The sequence below is a fragment of the Neophocaena asiaeorientalis genome, unplaced genomic scaffold (genome assembly GCF_003031525.2).
Source record: "Neophocaena asiaeorientalis asiaeorientalis breed wild unplaced genomic scaffold, Neophocaena_asiaeorientalis_V1.1 scaffold373, whole genome shotgun sequence".
NCBI lineage: Eukaryota > Metazoa > Chordata > Mammalia > Artiodactyla > Phocoenidae > Neophocaena > Neophocaena asiaeorientalis.
Window position 1 is genome coordinate 984645 of NW_020172993.1, and position 17041 is coordinate 1001685.

The 17041-nt window shown below is 38.3% G+C and overlaps 2 protein-coding genes across 2 annotated transcripts in view; one reads left to right on the plus strand and one right to left on the minus strand.

Moving 5' to 3' along the window:
• Window positions 1–15006, plus strand: part of NME8 (NME/NM23 family member 8) — a 31103-nt gene extending 16097 nt beyond the window's left edge. The window contains exons 9-14 of the mRNA XM_024742242.1: window positions 803–895; window positions 1989–2176; window positions 5691–5863; window positions 13155–13299; window positions 13979–14086; window positions 14892–15006. Coding sequence (XP_024598010.1) covers window positions 803–895; window positions 1989–2176; window positions 5691–5863; window positions 13155–13299; window positions 13979–14086; window positions 14892–14934 — 750 coding nt within the window. The 3' untranslated portion in view covers window positions 14935–15006. The remainder of the gene's footprint in view (window positions 1–802; window positions 896–1988; window positions 2177–5690; window positions 5864–13154; window positions 13300–13978; window positions 14087–14891) is intronic.
• Window positions 1–17041, minus strand: part of PNPLA8 (patatin like domain 8, phospholipase A2) — a 130268-nt gene that overhangs the window by 103864 nt on the left and 9363 nt on the right. The gene's annotated exons all lie outside the window — the stretch shown is intronic.

Consider the following 17041-nt stretch of genomic DNA (forward strand, 5'->3'; position numbering starts at 1 on the left):
TTTGACTGTGGGCTGTGGTTTGCTGACCCCTGAACAAAGATGTTGTGTTGAAACAACAAAATTGTATTGAAATTTGTAAGAATGTTGCATGTGCTACAGAGGAGGTCACATGGGGAACCATGTCAGGATGGGCTGGGTATCTCTTGATGAACTTCCCATCATGCATTCTTTCTTCAGCCAAAGCAGCAACAATTAAACTACTATAAAGCAGATGGTCCATTTTATACATTGCTATACTTGGGTGACATGCACACTGAATTTGTCATTAAATTTAAACATTTTAAGACAAAGCATGGCTGCATCTTAAATTCTATCCTTCCCTGTAATTTGGACATTTTTGTTGCCATCAGAATAAGATATACTAGATTACAGGTTACAGACTTAACGAAGGAAAGCCTTAAAAGAAGAAACTGAAAACAATTTTGAAAATAGATGGTTCAGAAGTGCCTGTAAATGTATGTCTTTTTGAATGATTCAGAAAACTGTATCTTTCTTGGAATTCAATTAGATTTTTTTTTTCTTTTTTCATCTTGAGACAATTCACTTAAATAATAGAAATATTGTGGAATCTCTGGTTCAAGCCGTGAAAACTTAAATACTAGGGGGCGTGAAAAAGACCTTCTTTGTTTGCATATTTTGGGGCCTCTTCCGACCTCGTGTCCCATGGATTGTGCTGAGGCACAACCATGAAATGCATTCAAATCTGGGGGGTTTATTAAGCCTAGGAAACAAATGTCCTTGACTTGTTTGACCTGTGTGGTCCCACGACACATGTGGACCTGACCATGCTCTCTAATTGAAGATTATCGATGCAGAATTTGTCATAGAAGCAGAGGATAAGAAACTGCTCACTGAAGAACAAGTGAGGTACTTCTACAGCCGAATAACAGACCAGGTAAGAAAGTTAAAAAAGCCATTGTGTTGTCAAATACAGTGGATTCCTGTAAGTTTAAGATCCTCATTATAGAAAAACGAATGAGTCTGACCAACCAAGTAAGCTCTAGGTGTCCCTGTTGGTGTCCATATCCTGGTTAATCCAAAGATGGGGACTATGGAGAAATCTCCAGTAGAAATAGAGGCAGCCAGGCAAAAGTGGATGCTCTGATTGTGTTTTGTTGGAGCGAAGATCTCTTTATGCTATGTCCTCTAAGACTCCCCGCATCAGCCCTCAGGATATGAATATCCAGGCCTTTCCTGTAGGTCCTTATCCCAGGTTGAAGGCTGCCTGTGGGAAACTTCACAGGAAAGCTTTAATCCTTTCTTTACTTAAAGGTACATCCTTTCTGTCAAGCTATTTTTTAGATTCTCTTTTGCCTGGGGGCAGAGCTTCGTGTTAGAAAGTGCAATGGCTTGGGGGCATCAGGAGACTTCTAGAAATGCACTGTTTAACATGGTAGCCATTAGATACATGCGGCCATTTGAACTTAAATTCATTAAAATTAAATGAAGTTAAAAATTCGGAGTCAAGTGGCGGTAGTCACATTTCAGTGCTCAGCAGCTGCCTGTGGTTACATATGCTGGAGAACACAGAACATGCTGGTCGTCACAGAAAGTTCTACTGAGCGGCACTTTATAAACTAGCCGCGCCGCTCAGACAATCTCTCTTGGCCCCGGGAAAGGGTTGGACCAGCTACATGAGCATCACCTGGGAACTTCTGAGAAAATCCAATTCCCGGGCACCCTAAACCTACTGAGTCGTAGAGTCTGGAGCTGGACACCAGAAATTTGTGTTTTAGCAAGCCCTCCAGATGATCTGGAAGCATCCGGCAGTTTGAGAGTAGTTATTAGACTATCTTTAAGATCAGTCCCTGCCAGCTGTGAACTTCTGTCCTTCACAGATGTGTTTGTTAACAAGAGGATTGTGTGTAACTTTCTCTTGCCCAGTGATCATGAAGGGGAAGATGTCCTTGACTTGGGTAGGGGCCACCATTGTACTCTATCCATTTGGGGAGCCTAATAATATTATTTTATTTTATTTTATTTTGTAGCCTGACTTTGAAGATTTTGTTTCTTTTATGACAAGTGGCCTAAGCTATATTCTAGTTGTATCGCAAGGAAAGGAAAAATGGCCTTCCTGGGATGAAAGTGAATCTAATTCTGAGACGGAATCTAAAGAACCGTGGGATGACCACGAGAAGACGGCCAAGTCCTCGGGGATGAAGCTGAAGAGGGAAAGGTAGTTCCAGACCAGGAAATGAATTGTTTACAATGTGTTAGTAGGTAATGGAGTGTAATGTCCAAATATCACAAATCTAAAGACAAACATCTTCAGGGACTTCCCTGGTGGTCCATCTGGTTAAGACTCCGTGCTTCCACTGCAGGGGTCACGGGTTTGATCCCTGGTCAGGGAACTAGGATTCCTGCATGCTGTACTGCATGGCCAAAAAGAAAAAAAGGACAAACATCTTTATGTCGAAGCTACAACTATTCCTTCCAGTCTAAAATTTTATATATTCAACAAAGCTGGAGTTGCCCTCAAAGTTTATGTCAAGAGGATTACAAAGGGAAGAATTTCCCATTTGTCTCTCTAATGCTGGGCGCACCAGTCTGGCCTCCTGGGGTAGAACGGGACCAGGCCTAGTCCCTCCCAAGCCAGCCCCCTCTCCCATCTCTCCACATGCCAGTTCTGCCTCTCCGTGTCCTATAGAGACACCAAAGTACTCTGCCCTTTTACTCAAGGCAGTGAGTGAGTGGTGAGAAATTGCTAACAACTAAACAGTTGTATATTTTTGTTAACGGTTTGTAAATATACGAAAGTGAACATAAGTCATTTACAGACTGTTGGTTTTATGCGCTTGCCATTTGTGCCTTTTATTCCTCTGAAGATGCAGAAACTCCAGTGCTCACCCCATGAATTAACAGAGCCATGTCTGAAAGAAAGGGGGGTGAGCAGGACCAAGTTCAGAGTAGCTGAGTCCTGAGGCTTCGTGATGTGTGTCTCCCCCTTCTGGGTAGCCCACCTCCATTGCATGTTTAGGCTGAGCATCTCTGGAACTTTCCTTGCTGTCTTATTAATAAGTTATAGTGGCTTTTCTTGAGTAGGTCCATCTGCTGGTCCCTAGCGATGTCATAATTTTTAGGTAGCAGGGAGACCCTAATATCATTAATTTCCAGTTTGAAGTGGGATAGAACAACTCATAGGGTAAATCAACTGCTGACAAAGGGCTTTGTAAACAGTGTAGTTACTCTGTGAGTTTTAAGGGAAAATGATACTTAGTGGTTAGAGAGCAGGTTTGGGTGGGAAGTGTTGGGCTCAAAAAGATACCAGATTTCATACCAGAATTTTTGAGCCGTTTTTTAACAAAATTATTCTGTGAAACACTATTTACACAGCTGGCATAAGAGGAGTCAGTGTTCCATTGGTGCTGTTATTCAGGTAGGTGTCTACTGCATCCAACTTTTGGAAGCAGGTGTCTCCAGTTTTTCAATATGCACATAATAAGATGAACAATTTAAGCACTTGGCGGGATTGGGGTGGAATGAGATGTGTTGATGTTATTTTGCAAAGTCTGCAGTATTTTCCTTTTAATGGACATCCTCTTTTCCTTTGGCCTGTGTTTATCCTGAGCATCGACCCAAGCAGGCCGCACGAAGTGGTAGGGAGCATGTTTTCCTGGGAATCAGTTTTCACAGCTCTTTTTCTGCAGACATGGCCTAACAGGTGCTGTAAACTTCCACCTGCCATTTTTTAAAGTAGATCCAGAACCTAAAGGATCAAGGACATAAACTCTCATGTAGAATAAAGAGTAGATATAAAGTAAGATGGAAGGAATATAGTCAGGTATATGGCTGTTATACTAAATACGAGAAGGTTAACTATCCTGTCAAATGTAGAGATTACCAGATTAAGGTCAAAAACAAACTAAATTAAAAACCATATAATAATAATTGATGCAGACAAAAATCATCAGTGGGTGCTAAATCCACTGTATGAATAATATATGCATTTTCAAATAGTGTCCTTTCAGATTTCTTATTATCTACAAAGTGGAAATTGTAGCTTTTCAATGGAGAAAACTGGGGGATACCACTCTGACCATGTTAATATCACCAATAATGGGAAAAACTGACAGTCTGTACCTCCTATTGTGATGTATACTGGTGTGGTATTCCCAAAGTATCATACTCAGAATGTAATAGGAAACTATGGGGCCATTCCATAGTTTGAAACCATCCAAAATGAGACGCCTATTGTACAAAGCAACTGGCCTGGAGTCTTCAAAATATCAGTATCATAAAAGACAAGACGCAAGAGGGAGGAGATATGGGGATGTATGTATATCTATAGCTGATTCACTTTGTTATCAAGCAGAAACTAACACACCATTGTAAAGCAATTATACTCCAATAAAGATGTTAAAAAAAAAAAAAAGAAATTAAAAAGAAAAGACAAGGAAGACTGAGCCATTGTTAGAGGTTGAAGAAGCCCAGGCACTTCAGGCAACTGCATGCAATGTATGATCCAGGATTAGGAAAAATTACTATCGATAGGAGAGTATTATAAAATTGCTGAAAGTTGAATATGGACTGTTCATGAGATAATAGTCTTATATCAGTGTAAGCTTTCCTGAGGTATTTAGGAGGGTGAACGGTGAAAATATCTGCAGTCTTTTCTTAAATGGTTAAGCCAAAACACACACACAGACACACACACTCTCATTGGGGGATGAGAGAGAAAGAGAAAGAACAAATGTGACAAAATGCTGACAGCTGTTGAATCTAAAGTTCATTATCCTGATCTTGCAATTTTTCTGTCAATTTATATTTTTTCAAAATAAAAAGTTTTAAAAACTGTACTCATCTACATTCTACTTAGAAGAGACAAAGAAAAATTTAAAAAAATAAAAGAATGGTAAAAAAATTAGCCAGGAAAAATAAAGTATTAGAATTGAACATTAAAAGTGGTAAACTTGATAAAGAAGGACATGATGTATAAGAAAACATTTATGAAGAAGATAGAGTAGTCAAAAAATGTATGCCCCAAACAACATAGATTACATAAAGATACAAGTACCAGAAAAACAAGGAGAACTGGATAAAAATAACTTTATGGTCAGAGATCTCAATACACAGCAGGCAAAAAAGCAAGGGTATATAGGGATGGCAAATACATATTCCATAATTGTGTATAATAAATGATCTATAATATATGAAATATGAATATATAACCTCAAATCCCACAAATAAATTTGCTTTGTTTACAAAGAAAACCTTAACAAATTTTTAAAAATTAAGATCTCACCGCATGCATTTGCTGATTATAATCCAATAAAGTTGGAAATAAATAATAAAATGATCCAAATGTCTTATCTATTTGAAAACATGAAATGTATTCCTAAATTAGCCTTGATTCACAGACAAAATTAAAAGGAAAAATAGAAACTATCTGGAAAGCTTTACATAGAGGAAAGAAAAAAATTTTTTAACATATTTTATTTTGGTCTCCTTAAAATCCTCTCATGAAATCAAACATACATGATTTCATGTAACTGATTTTTGGATTGGTTCAATAATGGTGGAACTAAATACATATTCTTTGATGTGATAGAGAGATATAACTTACCTTTATGTGAAATTCAATTTTTATTTGTTTTACTAAACTCTAATTTATTTGTGAACATATTATCAATTTTAATTTTCTGGCATGATTATTAAACTTCAGTTTATAATTACATTTTGGATTTCAACAGTTTCCAAGAATACCTAGAAAGACAACAAATATCTCAGTTTTGTGATGTTGAAGAGAATATAAGTAATACTAAGTTTATTGATGTCTTCATCCCTGATTTTAAAAAAATTAAAGGCATAAAATTAGAAAAGATACTGGCATTACTTCGACCAGCCCTCTTTAACGAAAGGAAAGGTAAGGAATAAAGTATAAATTGTTTAACTACTTTGTACATGGGATTTGAATAAGCTCTAGTATAATTATATTAAAAGATACGAGGGCTTCCCTGGTGGCGCGGTGGTTGAGAGTCCGCCTGCCGATGCAGGGGACACGGGTTCGTGCCCCGGTCCGGGAAGATCCCACGTGCCGCGGAGCGGCTGGGCCCGTGAGCCATGGCCGCTGAGCCTGCGCGTCCGGAGCCTGTGCTCCGCAGCGGGAGAGGCCACAACAGTGAGAGGCCCGCGTACCGCAAAAAAAAAAAAAAAAAAAAAAAAAGATACGAGTTTGAAATTTAAAATTTAAGAAAAAGCACTTGAAGTAAGAAATTTAGTTAACACTAATTGACTAATTTCTCAATAAAAAGAATAAAACATTTTTGTAATTAAAGTATTCAGAAAGTGTTTTCTAACCTAGGAATTTGTCAGGGTAGATTTTAACAGGGCAAGAATTATTACATAATAAAGATTAGAAGCATTCATGTGTGAAATGCCTTAGTTCAAAGCTTGGGTAAAGCCCTCATTAATAGTGTGATTTGAAAAAGGATACTTTACCAAGTCTATTTCTTCATGCTTAAATTCAGAAGATTAAAGTGAGAAAACATAAATAAAGTGCCTGGCACTTAAAAAGTGCTAGTTATTTTTAACTTCATCCCATATTCACAGAGTAGAGCAAGAACACAAACCATAAATGCACACTATTAATTCTTTTTTATATCTAGTGTATGGAAATACAATTGATATTTGTATGTTGACCTGGTATTCTCTGACTCACTAAACTACTTAGTTCTAGGAGCTTTGACATAGTTTCCTTGGGAATTCCTATGTAGACCACGGTTTCTGAACTTCAGACCTACTTACACTTTGGGCTAGGTAATGCTTTGTTGAGGGGCTGTGTCATGTGCACTGGAAGATGTTCAGCAACATCCCTGGCCTCTACTCACTACATGTCAGTAGCATCTGCTCACCTCCTATTTGTGAAAACCAAAAAACATCTCCAGACGTTGTTAAATGCACCCTTGAAGGGTTGAGAACCATCGATGTAGACAATAGTATCATCTACAAACTGAGACAGTTTTACCTCTTCCTTTCCAATATGGACACCTTTTATTTCTTTTGTTTGCCTCATTGGACTGGCTGGAACTTCCTGTATGATGTTGAATAAGAGAGATGAGATTATACAAGTTACCTTGCTCCTGATCTTACAGTAAAAGCGTTCAGTCTTTTACCATTAAGTACAATGTTAGCTGTATATGCCCTTTACTCCTAGTTTTGGGAGAGTGTTGGGTTTTATTTTTTTAATATCATGAATGGATGTTGTATTTTCTCAAATTTTTTTCTTGAGTTTAATAATATGACAATTACTTTGATTTTGGAATACTGAACCAGCCTTGCGTTCTCCAGATAAATCACACTTGGTGGTTGTATATTGTCCTTTTTTACATACTGCTGGATTTGAATTTTCAATATTTTGTTGAGGACTTTTCTTGTCTTTATCTGGTTTTGGTGTTAGGGTAATGGGTAATGCAGGCCTCCCTCATCAAATGAGATGAAAAGCAGTCACTCCTGTTTTCTAGAAGAGATGGTGTAGAATTGATGTTACATCTTTCTTAAATATTTACTGGAATTTACCAGTGAAGCTATCTGGGCCTAGAGTTCTCTTCTTTGGATATTTCTATGTACATATGTACATATTTCTTTGAACGAATAGACTTTATATATTTTAGAGTAGCTGTTGATTTACAGAAAAATTAAGAAAGATAGTACATATTTTTCGAACGAATAGACTTTATATATTTTAGAGTAGCTGTTGATTTACAGAAAAATTAAGAAAGATAGTACAGTGTTCCCATATGCCTGCCCCTGCAACAGTTTCTTCTACTAGTATCTCATTATGATACATTTTTATAACTAATGAACCAATAACAATACATTGTTATTAACTAAAGTTCATAGTTGACATTAAGGTTTGCTCTTTGTTTTGTACATTCTATGGGTTTTGACAAAATCATGTCATGTATCCCTTTTACAGTATCATACATGGTAGAATCACTGCCTAAAAGTCCCTCGTGCTTCTCCTGTTCATCCTTCCATTCCTCCTTCCCAACCCCCGGTACTCTCTGATCTTTCTTCTGTTTCTAGAATTTTGCATGTTCCTGAATGTCACACACTTGGAATCACACAGTGATGAATTTCCTTCACTTAACAATATACACTTAAGTTCCTTTGTGGCTCATTTCTTTTTATAGCTGAATAACATTACATTGTATGAATATAACAAAGTTTGTCTAGTTACCTATTAGAGGACATCTTAGTTACTTCCAGTTTTTGGCTATTATAAATAAAGCTGCTATAGGCAGCTTTATAATGAACATGTAACATTGGTGATATCTCTGATGTATTGGGCCACTAGGGTTTTAGGTTTAATTTTCTACACAGCATAATCTTTATCCCAACTAGTACAATGATCTGCTGCAAAATACATCTAAGTAATTGGCAATAACAGCTGAGTATGGAAAGTGCTATGATAAGAGATGCCTCACTGGGTATCAAATAGGTGGGACACACAGCCCGTATCTGAGTGGAAGGATAAGTATGGCTTAGCCAAGCAGAGACGGTTACATGAAACTTCTTGGAGTAAGCATTGTTTACGCAGAGACTAAAGAAGTCAAGTTTGAATTAGCCAGGAAAAGGGGAACCTTGAGTAGTTTCAGTGGAGTGCTTGCAGCAAAAGTCAGTCTCAAAATTGGAGTGGGAGATTATACACAATGAAACCAGAACAAGCCAGAATTAAAGAAGTAATATTTGGGGCTTCCCTGGTGGCGCAGTGGTTGAGAGTCTGCCTGCCAATGCAGGGGACACAGGTTCGAGCCCTGGTCTGGGAAGGTCCCACATGCCACGGAGCAACAAAGCCCATGAGCCACAGCTACTGAGCCTGCGTGTCTGGAGCCCGTGAGCCACAACTACTGAGCCCACGTGCCACAACTACTGAAGCTCGCACGCCTAGAGCCTGTGCTCCGCAACAAGAGAGGCCGCGACAGTGAGAGGCCCACGCACCGCGATGAAGAGTGGCCCCCACTCGCTGCAACTAGAGAAAACCCGCTCACAGAAACAAAGACCCAACACAGCCAAAAGTAAATAAATAAATTAATTAATTTTAAAAAAAAGAATCAGATTTATATTTTTTAAAAAAGAAGTAATATTTGACAGATTTTTAACTGTCATTCTATTTTGAGGTTGGAAAACTCTGATCATAGATAAAGCCTCACGGGAAGGAACCAACCAGCAGAGAAGGAACAGCTGAAGATACAAGAAAAAGAGAGAAGATTAGGACAGGCCAAGGTCACTGAGAGTTGGGAGGAAATAATTTCTGTAGCAGATGCATAGGACTGGGCTTAGAAGAGATTTCTCTGCTATATAGCAAGAGGGAAAGAGGGCTGGACAGACACAGATCCAGTTGATGCGCTGGTGGCAGGAAGTTGAGGGGTGTGTCTTCTGCTACCTGGTTCCTCTGTAAATAAGAAGCAGTGTCGTTGGCAGAGAGGAGGGGAGGCAACCCTGCTGTGTACACGATCCATCAAAGGCCAGCCCTTGGGACTTCCCTGGTCGTCCAGTGGTTAGAACTCTGCGCTTCCACTGCAGGGGGCTGGGGTTTGATCCCTGGTCAGGGAACTAAGATCCCGCAAGCCGTGCAGCGTGGCCAAAAAAAAAACAAAAACAAAAAAACGCCAGCCCTTTTCTTGGTCCAGGTGTGCCATTTCTACCCATCTGCCCCTTCTTTTCTTGCAACATCACTTCCTCCCTTGCTACTGAGCTTTCCCTATTAGCACAGAAACATGCTCCAACATGATAATAAACATCATAGTGAAATAAAAACAAAACCAGAAAAACTTCATTGGATCCCACACCCCCTCAGCTGATACCCCGTCTCTCTGCTCCTCGGCAATGGGCAACTTCTCAGGGAGTTGTCTGGCTCAGCGAATCGTCTTCTGGACCCTCACCCACTCCTGACCCCCCTCCAACTGAGCTTCTGGCCAGAACTATCCTAGTCAAGTTCACCAACGACTTCCAAACTGCCAAATCCAACTTTCAAATGGCCTGTCCTCTGTTCAACAGCTCTTGGTAGTATTTAGCAGTTTCTGCTTTCATACTGGTCACCTTTCATATTGGTTTGGATTGCCACCGAAATCCTGACTCCTGTTCCTGCGAAGTGAATATAATTTTTTTTCAATTTTTCTAAGCAAAGCAAATCCACCTTCAACCAAGTTGCAAAGATCTCACCTTCTACTCTTAATAATTTGTTGAAATAATTTTTCCCAACCAAATACAATTTTCTCCTATGAAGAATTTTGGTGGTAGCTGTTAGTATAATAACATATTACTACTGTGATGTGCAAACCGTACTGATACTTGAGGATGGCATAAAGGTGTTATTTAAAAAGGGGGAAAACAAAATTTGAAGTTGGTTATTTTATATCACTCTCCCACTGGCCCACTGCTTGACTTTAACCTCAGTTTCTGATCATTTCAGGTTGCTATGTTTGCCATTTGGTAGTTACGTGGTAACTCATCACTCTTCTTTTTCAGTAAATGTTGACGATTACTGACATTTAATTATTCTGGGTCACTTCAAGAAATTCTAAAACAAAGTCTATGTGGATTATTTAACTTGAAGAAAACTGACATCACCATATTCTCATTTATTTTCAAGAAATATAGTGTACCTCTATTCCTCTATTACATCTTTTATTCAAATATAAGTTTTCTTTATTATAGCCCTTGTTATCTTATTTTTCTGTTAAATATGGTAATATATGTAATGTTCTTTGCTCCAAAGTATTCACTCAATAAAAGGTCAGCTGTTCATAGCTGTTGTTGCTGTTTTAGTGCTATTTCTTTTCAGGATTATTCCTAGTTTTTTTCCCCATAGTGAATGACATCTTTTTCCCCCTAAATTTATTTTCTGTTTAAGAAATACAGTGGCTTCTGTATATTTTTACTTACTGAATTATGTTTTTAAATACTATGTACCTTTTAAAAATAGACTCTTGAATTTTCCAAACAGCTTATATGCAAACGTAATGTTACCCATTTCATTCAATTTTGTTATCCTACTTAATCTGCTTGTAGGATTATTATAAAGATCAAGTTGGCTAATATGTAAAATCATTTAAAAACCTTTATTAGAGTCTACCAAAATAATTATTTTATGATAAAATATCAATGTATTTGAATACCTGGATAATTATGTCAAGTAATTATTATGTAGGACAATGACCATATGACACTTTGAATAAAGTAGCGTATTACAGCATTAAAAATAAAAGTCTACAAATAACAACGCTGGAGAGGGTGTGGAGAAAAGGGAACCCTCCTACACTGTTGGTGGGAATATAAGTTGGTGCAGCCACTGTGGAAAACAGTATGGAGGTTCCTCAGAAAACTAAAAACAGAACTACCATATGATCCAGCAATCCCATTCCTGGGCATATATCCAGACAAAACTATAATTCAAAAAGACACACGCACCCCAATGTTCATTGCAGCACTGTTTACAATAGCCAAGACATGAAAACAACCTAAATGTCCATCGACAGATGAATGGATAAAGAAGATGGGGTACATATATAAAATGGGATACTACTCAGCCATAAAAAGAACGAAAGAATGCCATTTGCAAGCAACATGGATGCACCTAGAGATTCTCATACTAAGTAAGTCAGAAAGAGAAAGACAAATAGCATATGATATCACTTATATGTGGAATCTAAAATATGACACAAATGAACCTATCTATAAAACAGAAACAGTATCATGGACATTGAGAACAGACTGGTGGTTGCCAAGGGGGAGGGAAGGATAGGGAGGTTGGGATCAGCAGATGCAAACTATTATATATAGAATGGATAAACAACAAGGCCCTACTGTATAGCACAGGGAACTATATTCATTATCCTATTATAATCCATAATAGAAAACAATATTAAAAATGAATGTATATATGTATAACTGAATCACTTTGCTGTACAGCAGAAATTAACACGACAGTTTAAATCAACTATACTGCAATAAAAAATATTGATAAAAAAGAAAAATATATTTTTTGTTATCTTTATGGATTGCTTAGTACTTCCAGAAAAATGTTAAATAATTAAAGGCCATTAGGGGAACATCTTGCCTTTGTTTTACCCTGACTGATATTAATGCCTCCAGTGTTTTCAATTATGATGTTGGCTTTAGAGTTTAGGCAAAAATCTCTATATTCCAAAATCTTTCTATCTGCCACATGATACAAAACGATTTTGAATGTAATCCAATGCTTTTTCGTTATTTACTGAGATGAACATGAAATATTTTTTCTCCTTTGACCTGCTGACCTATTGATATGATTATAACAGATTTTCAAATGTTCATCCTCCCCTGGGTTCTGTGAATAAACTTTCATAGCTCATGTGTATACCATGCTATTGGAGTTGGTCTGATAATATTTATTTCAGTTAAAATATTGTTCTTTAATCTTTCCCAGGTATTGTGTCAGGATTATTCTAACTTTTCTTGATGTTAAGCACACTGGGAGAGTTTTAAGTGTCAGATGAACTGTACATAACTTAAAATTTATTAATTAAGCTACCTAAGCTGATCCGTCATTTGGGGGGACAAGTAGGCTTTTAGACAAGTTTTAAAATTTCTTCCATTGTTACCTATCTTCCAGTTTTTAAAACTTCTTGGATCATTGAATGGCAATTTATACTTCTTTTGAAATTCTTTTCTTTACCTTCAAACGTACTAGCCTAGGACACCCACCAAAAACTGTTTTAATACCACGGTGGGTAATTGTACCTATTTCCCATTCATAATGTGCTCTATTTGTCTGTTCTTAGTTTTTGCTGGATTTATTAGAAGCTCACTTTCTTAAAAAAAAAAAGAATACTTAATTATTTTGTTTTCTGAGCCCTAGCACATCCGAGAACGTCATTAATATTAACTTTATGTGTGAAATAAAACTTATCTGACTATACAATTTTTTTTTATATAAATCCCCCATCCCCAAACTTATAGATTTTGGTCCACTGAAAAATTGGAAATGGCATCATAAATTTGATATGTTAAGAATATTATTCACCTTAAATTAAAATCTAATAAGCTATTTTTATAAACTTAAATTTCACATGAGAATGAAATGCATTCTATGTCCTCATGATAATACAGTCTGTATTGTGTGTATAACCAATAATCTAGCACTTTAAAGCTTATTATGACTTTTTATTTAGAGGATGTTTTGAATATTATTCAAGATGAAGGCTTTAAAATACTGATGCAGAGACAAATAGTGTTATCAGAAGAAGAAGCAAAAACACTGTGCATGGAATATGAAAATAAAGATTATTTTGGAAATCTTATAGAAAATATGACCAGGTAAAACAGATTGCAGGTTGAGAAAGCACAGTCTGATTTATGTTTGAATCATTTAAACCTCTTAACCCTGCTTTCTGTACAAGCTGCCAAATCTCTCAGTTCTGTAAAGATGTGCTGAGTCTACTTCTTTGCCAATCTCCCTCCCATTTTGATTCCCTGCTCAACTGTGTGTCTTCTCTGGTCCTCCTGGGATGTTACTAGAGTGAAGCAAGGTTCTGGGTGAAGCCCGTGGAGTCCAGTTGAGTTGAATGCCGGAAGCCAGTGTGCAGCATCATGAGGTCCAAGTAAGAGAGCTGTGACTGACTCTCAAGGACTTTGGTAATCCTAAAGATCACTAGTCCTAGGAGACGAATGGGATGCTAGAAATCTGTCAGGTTTCTAGAAGAGTAAAGGAAACAGCAGCTGGGGCAGAAAGCCAGCAAGGGTATATAAGTCAGCAGGAGCATGGGGACGATATAGGGACCACCCTATCAGAACCAAGCCCCTTCTCTTCCCTTCCTTTCTCCGCTTCCATTCTTTTATGAATATGCCCTCGAGAGTTCACCAACAGAAATTAATTTCATACTCTTGATAAAAAGGGTTATTTTACTTTTTTCATCTAACAAACACACTTGTATTATCTACCTATAATTAGCTACAAGCTATCCTTTCATTAACTTTGTTTCTTCTTTTCTAACAGCAGTCCATCTCTAGTCCTTGTTTTAGTAAGAGAAAATGGCTTAGCACACTGGAAACAGTTAATTGGACCAAGCACTGTGGAAGAAGCCAAAGAATACCTTCCAGACAGGTATGATTCGCGTCATGGGTTTCAAACTTTTTTCATGGGAGCCATGGTGATTTTTGGGGGGATATGGGGGTATAGGAACCAGAGCTCTAGTCCAAGGTTCTCTTCTGAGGCTTTGCAAGAGAAGGTTGTGGGCTGCTCGGTTTGAGACTGGTAGGTGGTAGCTATCCAGCCAAAAAGGCCATATCTTGGCAGAAATATCTGCCCCATGCACTATTCAGGAGAAGTTCTTTTGAGAAGCGTGTGATAGTTGCTTCAGATTCTTTAATTGATCATAACCGTTTCAAGACAAAAAGGGAACCTTCTTGCACTGTTGGTGGGAATGTAAATTGACACAACCATGATGGAGAACAGTACGGACGTTCCTTAAAAAACTAAAAATAGAACTACCATATGACCCAGCAATCCCACTACTGGGCATATACCCAGAGAAAACCATAATTCAAAAAGACACATGCACCCCAATGTTCATTGCAGCACTATTTACAATAGCCAGGACATGGAAGCAACCTAAGTGTCCATCGACAGATGAATTTCAAGACGACGATTAACAATATGTAGCCTACAATTTGGTAGGAACATTTACTAAGTTAATGTACTGATGAATCTTAGAACTTTGTAATCAGTTCAACCCTGGCATGTTAGCTGTTACCTAGGCAGCATTTTAAAAATATTTTTTGATCTTAGCTGTTGGGCTTGGTCTCAGCTAGAGGAGGGAGACAGTATCTCATGCATTTCCATTCTTGGCATGTAGCTGATGGAAACAAACTGAATTGTAATTCGCTTGAATTCTTTGTGCTGATTTCAGAGTAGGACTGAAGTCAGGGGAAGAAGAGCCCTCCTTTAAGTGAGCAGGAGTAAAGATGCTTTATCAGCAAACTTGCATACTCACTGCCACAATAAATAACGGGACTAATGAGACATCACGTATATAAAAGTTGCAATGTTTTCTTCTGGGTAGGAGATCATGAATTGGACTTGGCCTGAATGGATATATTTCACCCCTCCTTTTAGCCCTACTCACTTACGTCTTTGCCCCTGTGCCAGACGATTACTGTAAAGGATAATATGTGTTGGACACTCTTTATGTGGAATGAGCAGGGTGCCACAGAACCTCTTAAATGAAATGTAGCAGAGAATGCGATACATGGCATCAGAGAGAGGAATTCCTATCAATACCTGGCCTATGCATGTAGGCACACTCTTCTAGAAATTGTGGTTCCAAGTGTGGAGGCTACGTACCAGCATAGAGACATTTTCTCCAGGTGAAGGAACTCAGTAATTGCCCCTCTCCTCCCCACTATTATAGTGAGAGCTCCCATCCTAAGCCCTTACGATCCCTAATGTTGCCACAAGTTCACAATTACTCTTAACCATTATTTTTGATCGGTCCCCCTTTTCCAGGTTGCTTTAGAAATAACTCCTTCAGCAGAGCTCTGCCCTTTCCTGCCCTTGGGCGTCATAATCTAAACTCCCCATTGCTTAATCTGAAATACAGTCACTTGCATGCAAGAGAAACAAAGCAACCCTTCTCTCCCATCCTTATACACACACACACACACACACACACACACACACACACACACACACGCACACTTACTTTTTCCAATAACCACATCTAACAGCCTAACAGAGGGGCTGCTTGTAGTTCTCTGCATTGAATGGAGTCAGTGCTGATGATGGGCTAGGCTGTTTTTATCATTCATTGTGCAAATCCCCCATCCCTGGCAATCACAGGCTCCAAGCATCTTAGTCTGCTAATATCTTCAAACCAGAGGTGTGAGAACAGCCAAGGGCTGAGTGGGAGGGTCAAGTTGGATAACGAAAAAAGGAAATCTGAAATGGTCACTGAAACCAGAGAGGCAAGAAGAGGGTCTTTAAGTTGAGGACAGAAAGCCAAGTTTCCAGTGATGTCAGCCTATTAACAAGAATGGAGGTTATTCACTGTGGCTGGATTTTGTGGGTCGCTTGCTTAGGACTGTGTGTAAAGGGCAGAAAATGTAATGAGCAATAAGTATCTCCTCTACTGAAATATAAATAGATGGAGAGACAGAAAGAAAAAGGAGCAACTGAAAAACACTGAGGAACGATAACTGATTTTAGAGGTATGTATTCATCTACCATACAGAAACGGAACCAATAAACTGTCTACCCCAACATGGATTGCCCATTACCATCAATGTCACTCCTGCCTCTCTCCACAAAGCCATCCTGTACTCTCCTCTTTTATTGCTTTTGCTCACCTGGAGGGTTCCACTGCAGTGTCTCCTGGATTCAATATTTATAATTTGGTATCTTTGGTATAGGGTCAAATGCCATCTCTAGTGCTTGATATTATTTAGTGATGAAAGAAGGGGAAGGAATATTTATTGACAGCTTAATAGGTACCATATATTTCAAATACATCATCTGATTACATCCTCAAGGCCTCCTTCCAAAACAGGGTTTATTATCATATTTATGTTTGAGACAACTGAAGCACAGAGAAGGGAACTAATTGCCGAGTATCACACAGCTGACAAGTGATGCCACCAGGGTTCTATAGTCTGTGCCTTTTCACTGCACCAGGGCGTTCATTCCATCTTTCACAGCTGTCAGTCTCCATTATGATGATTACTGAAATGTTCATGTCCTTTCTTCCTAACGACTGCTCCTCCCTGGAAGGAAGTAGCATGCCCCAAGCCACTCTGCAGTTACTTCCGCTTGCACAATGCAAATATGAATAGTTTTACATTGTGTTATGTTGTGTTATATTGTATGTCCTAAGTTTTTGACTTGACTTCTTTTTCAAAGTTTATGCGCACAATTTGCAGTGGAGAGTTTGCCTGTCAACCAGTTGTATGGAAGTGATTCATTAGCAGCTGCCGAAAGGGACATACAATATTTCTTTCCTCCCGAACACACTGCAGCACTGATTAAACCTCATGTAACTCAACAGCAAAGAGGTAAATATATAAA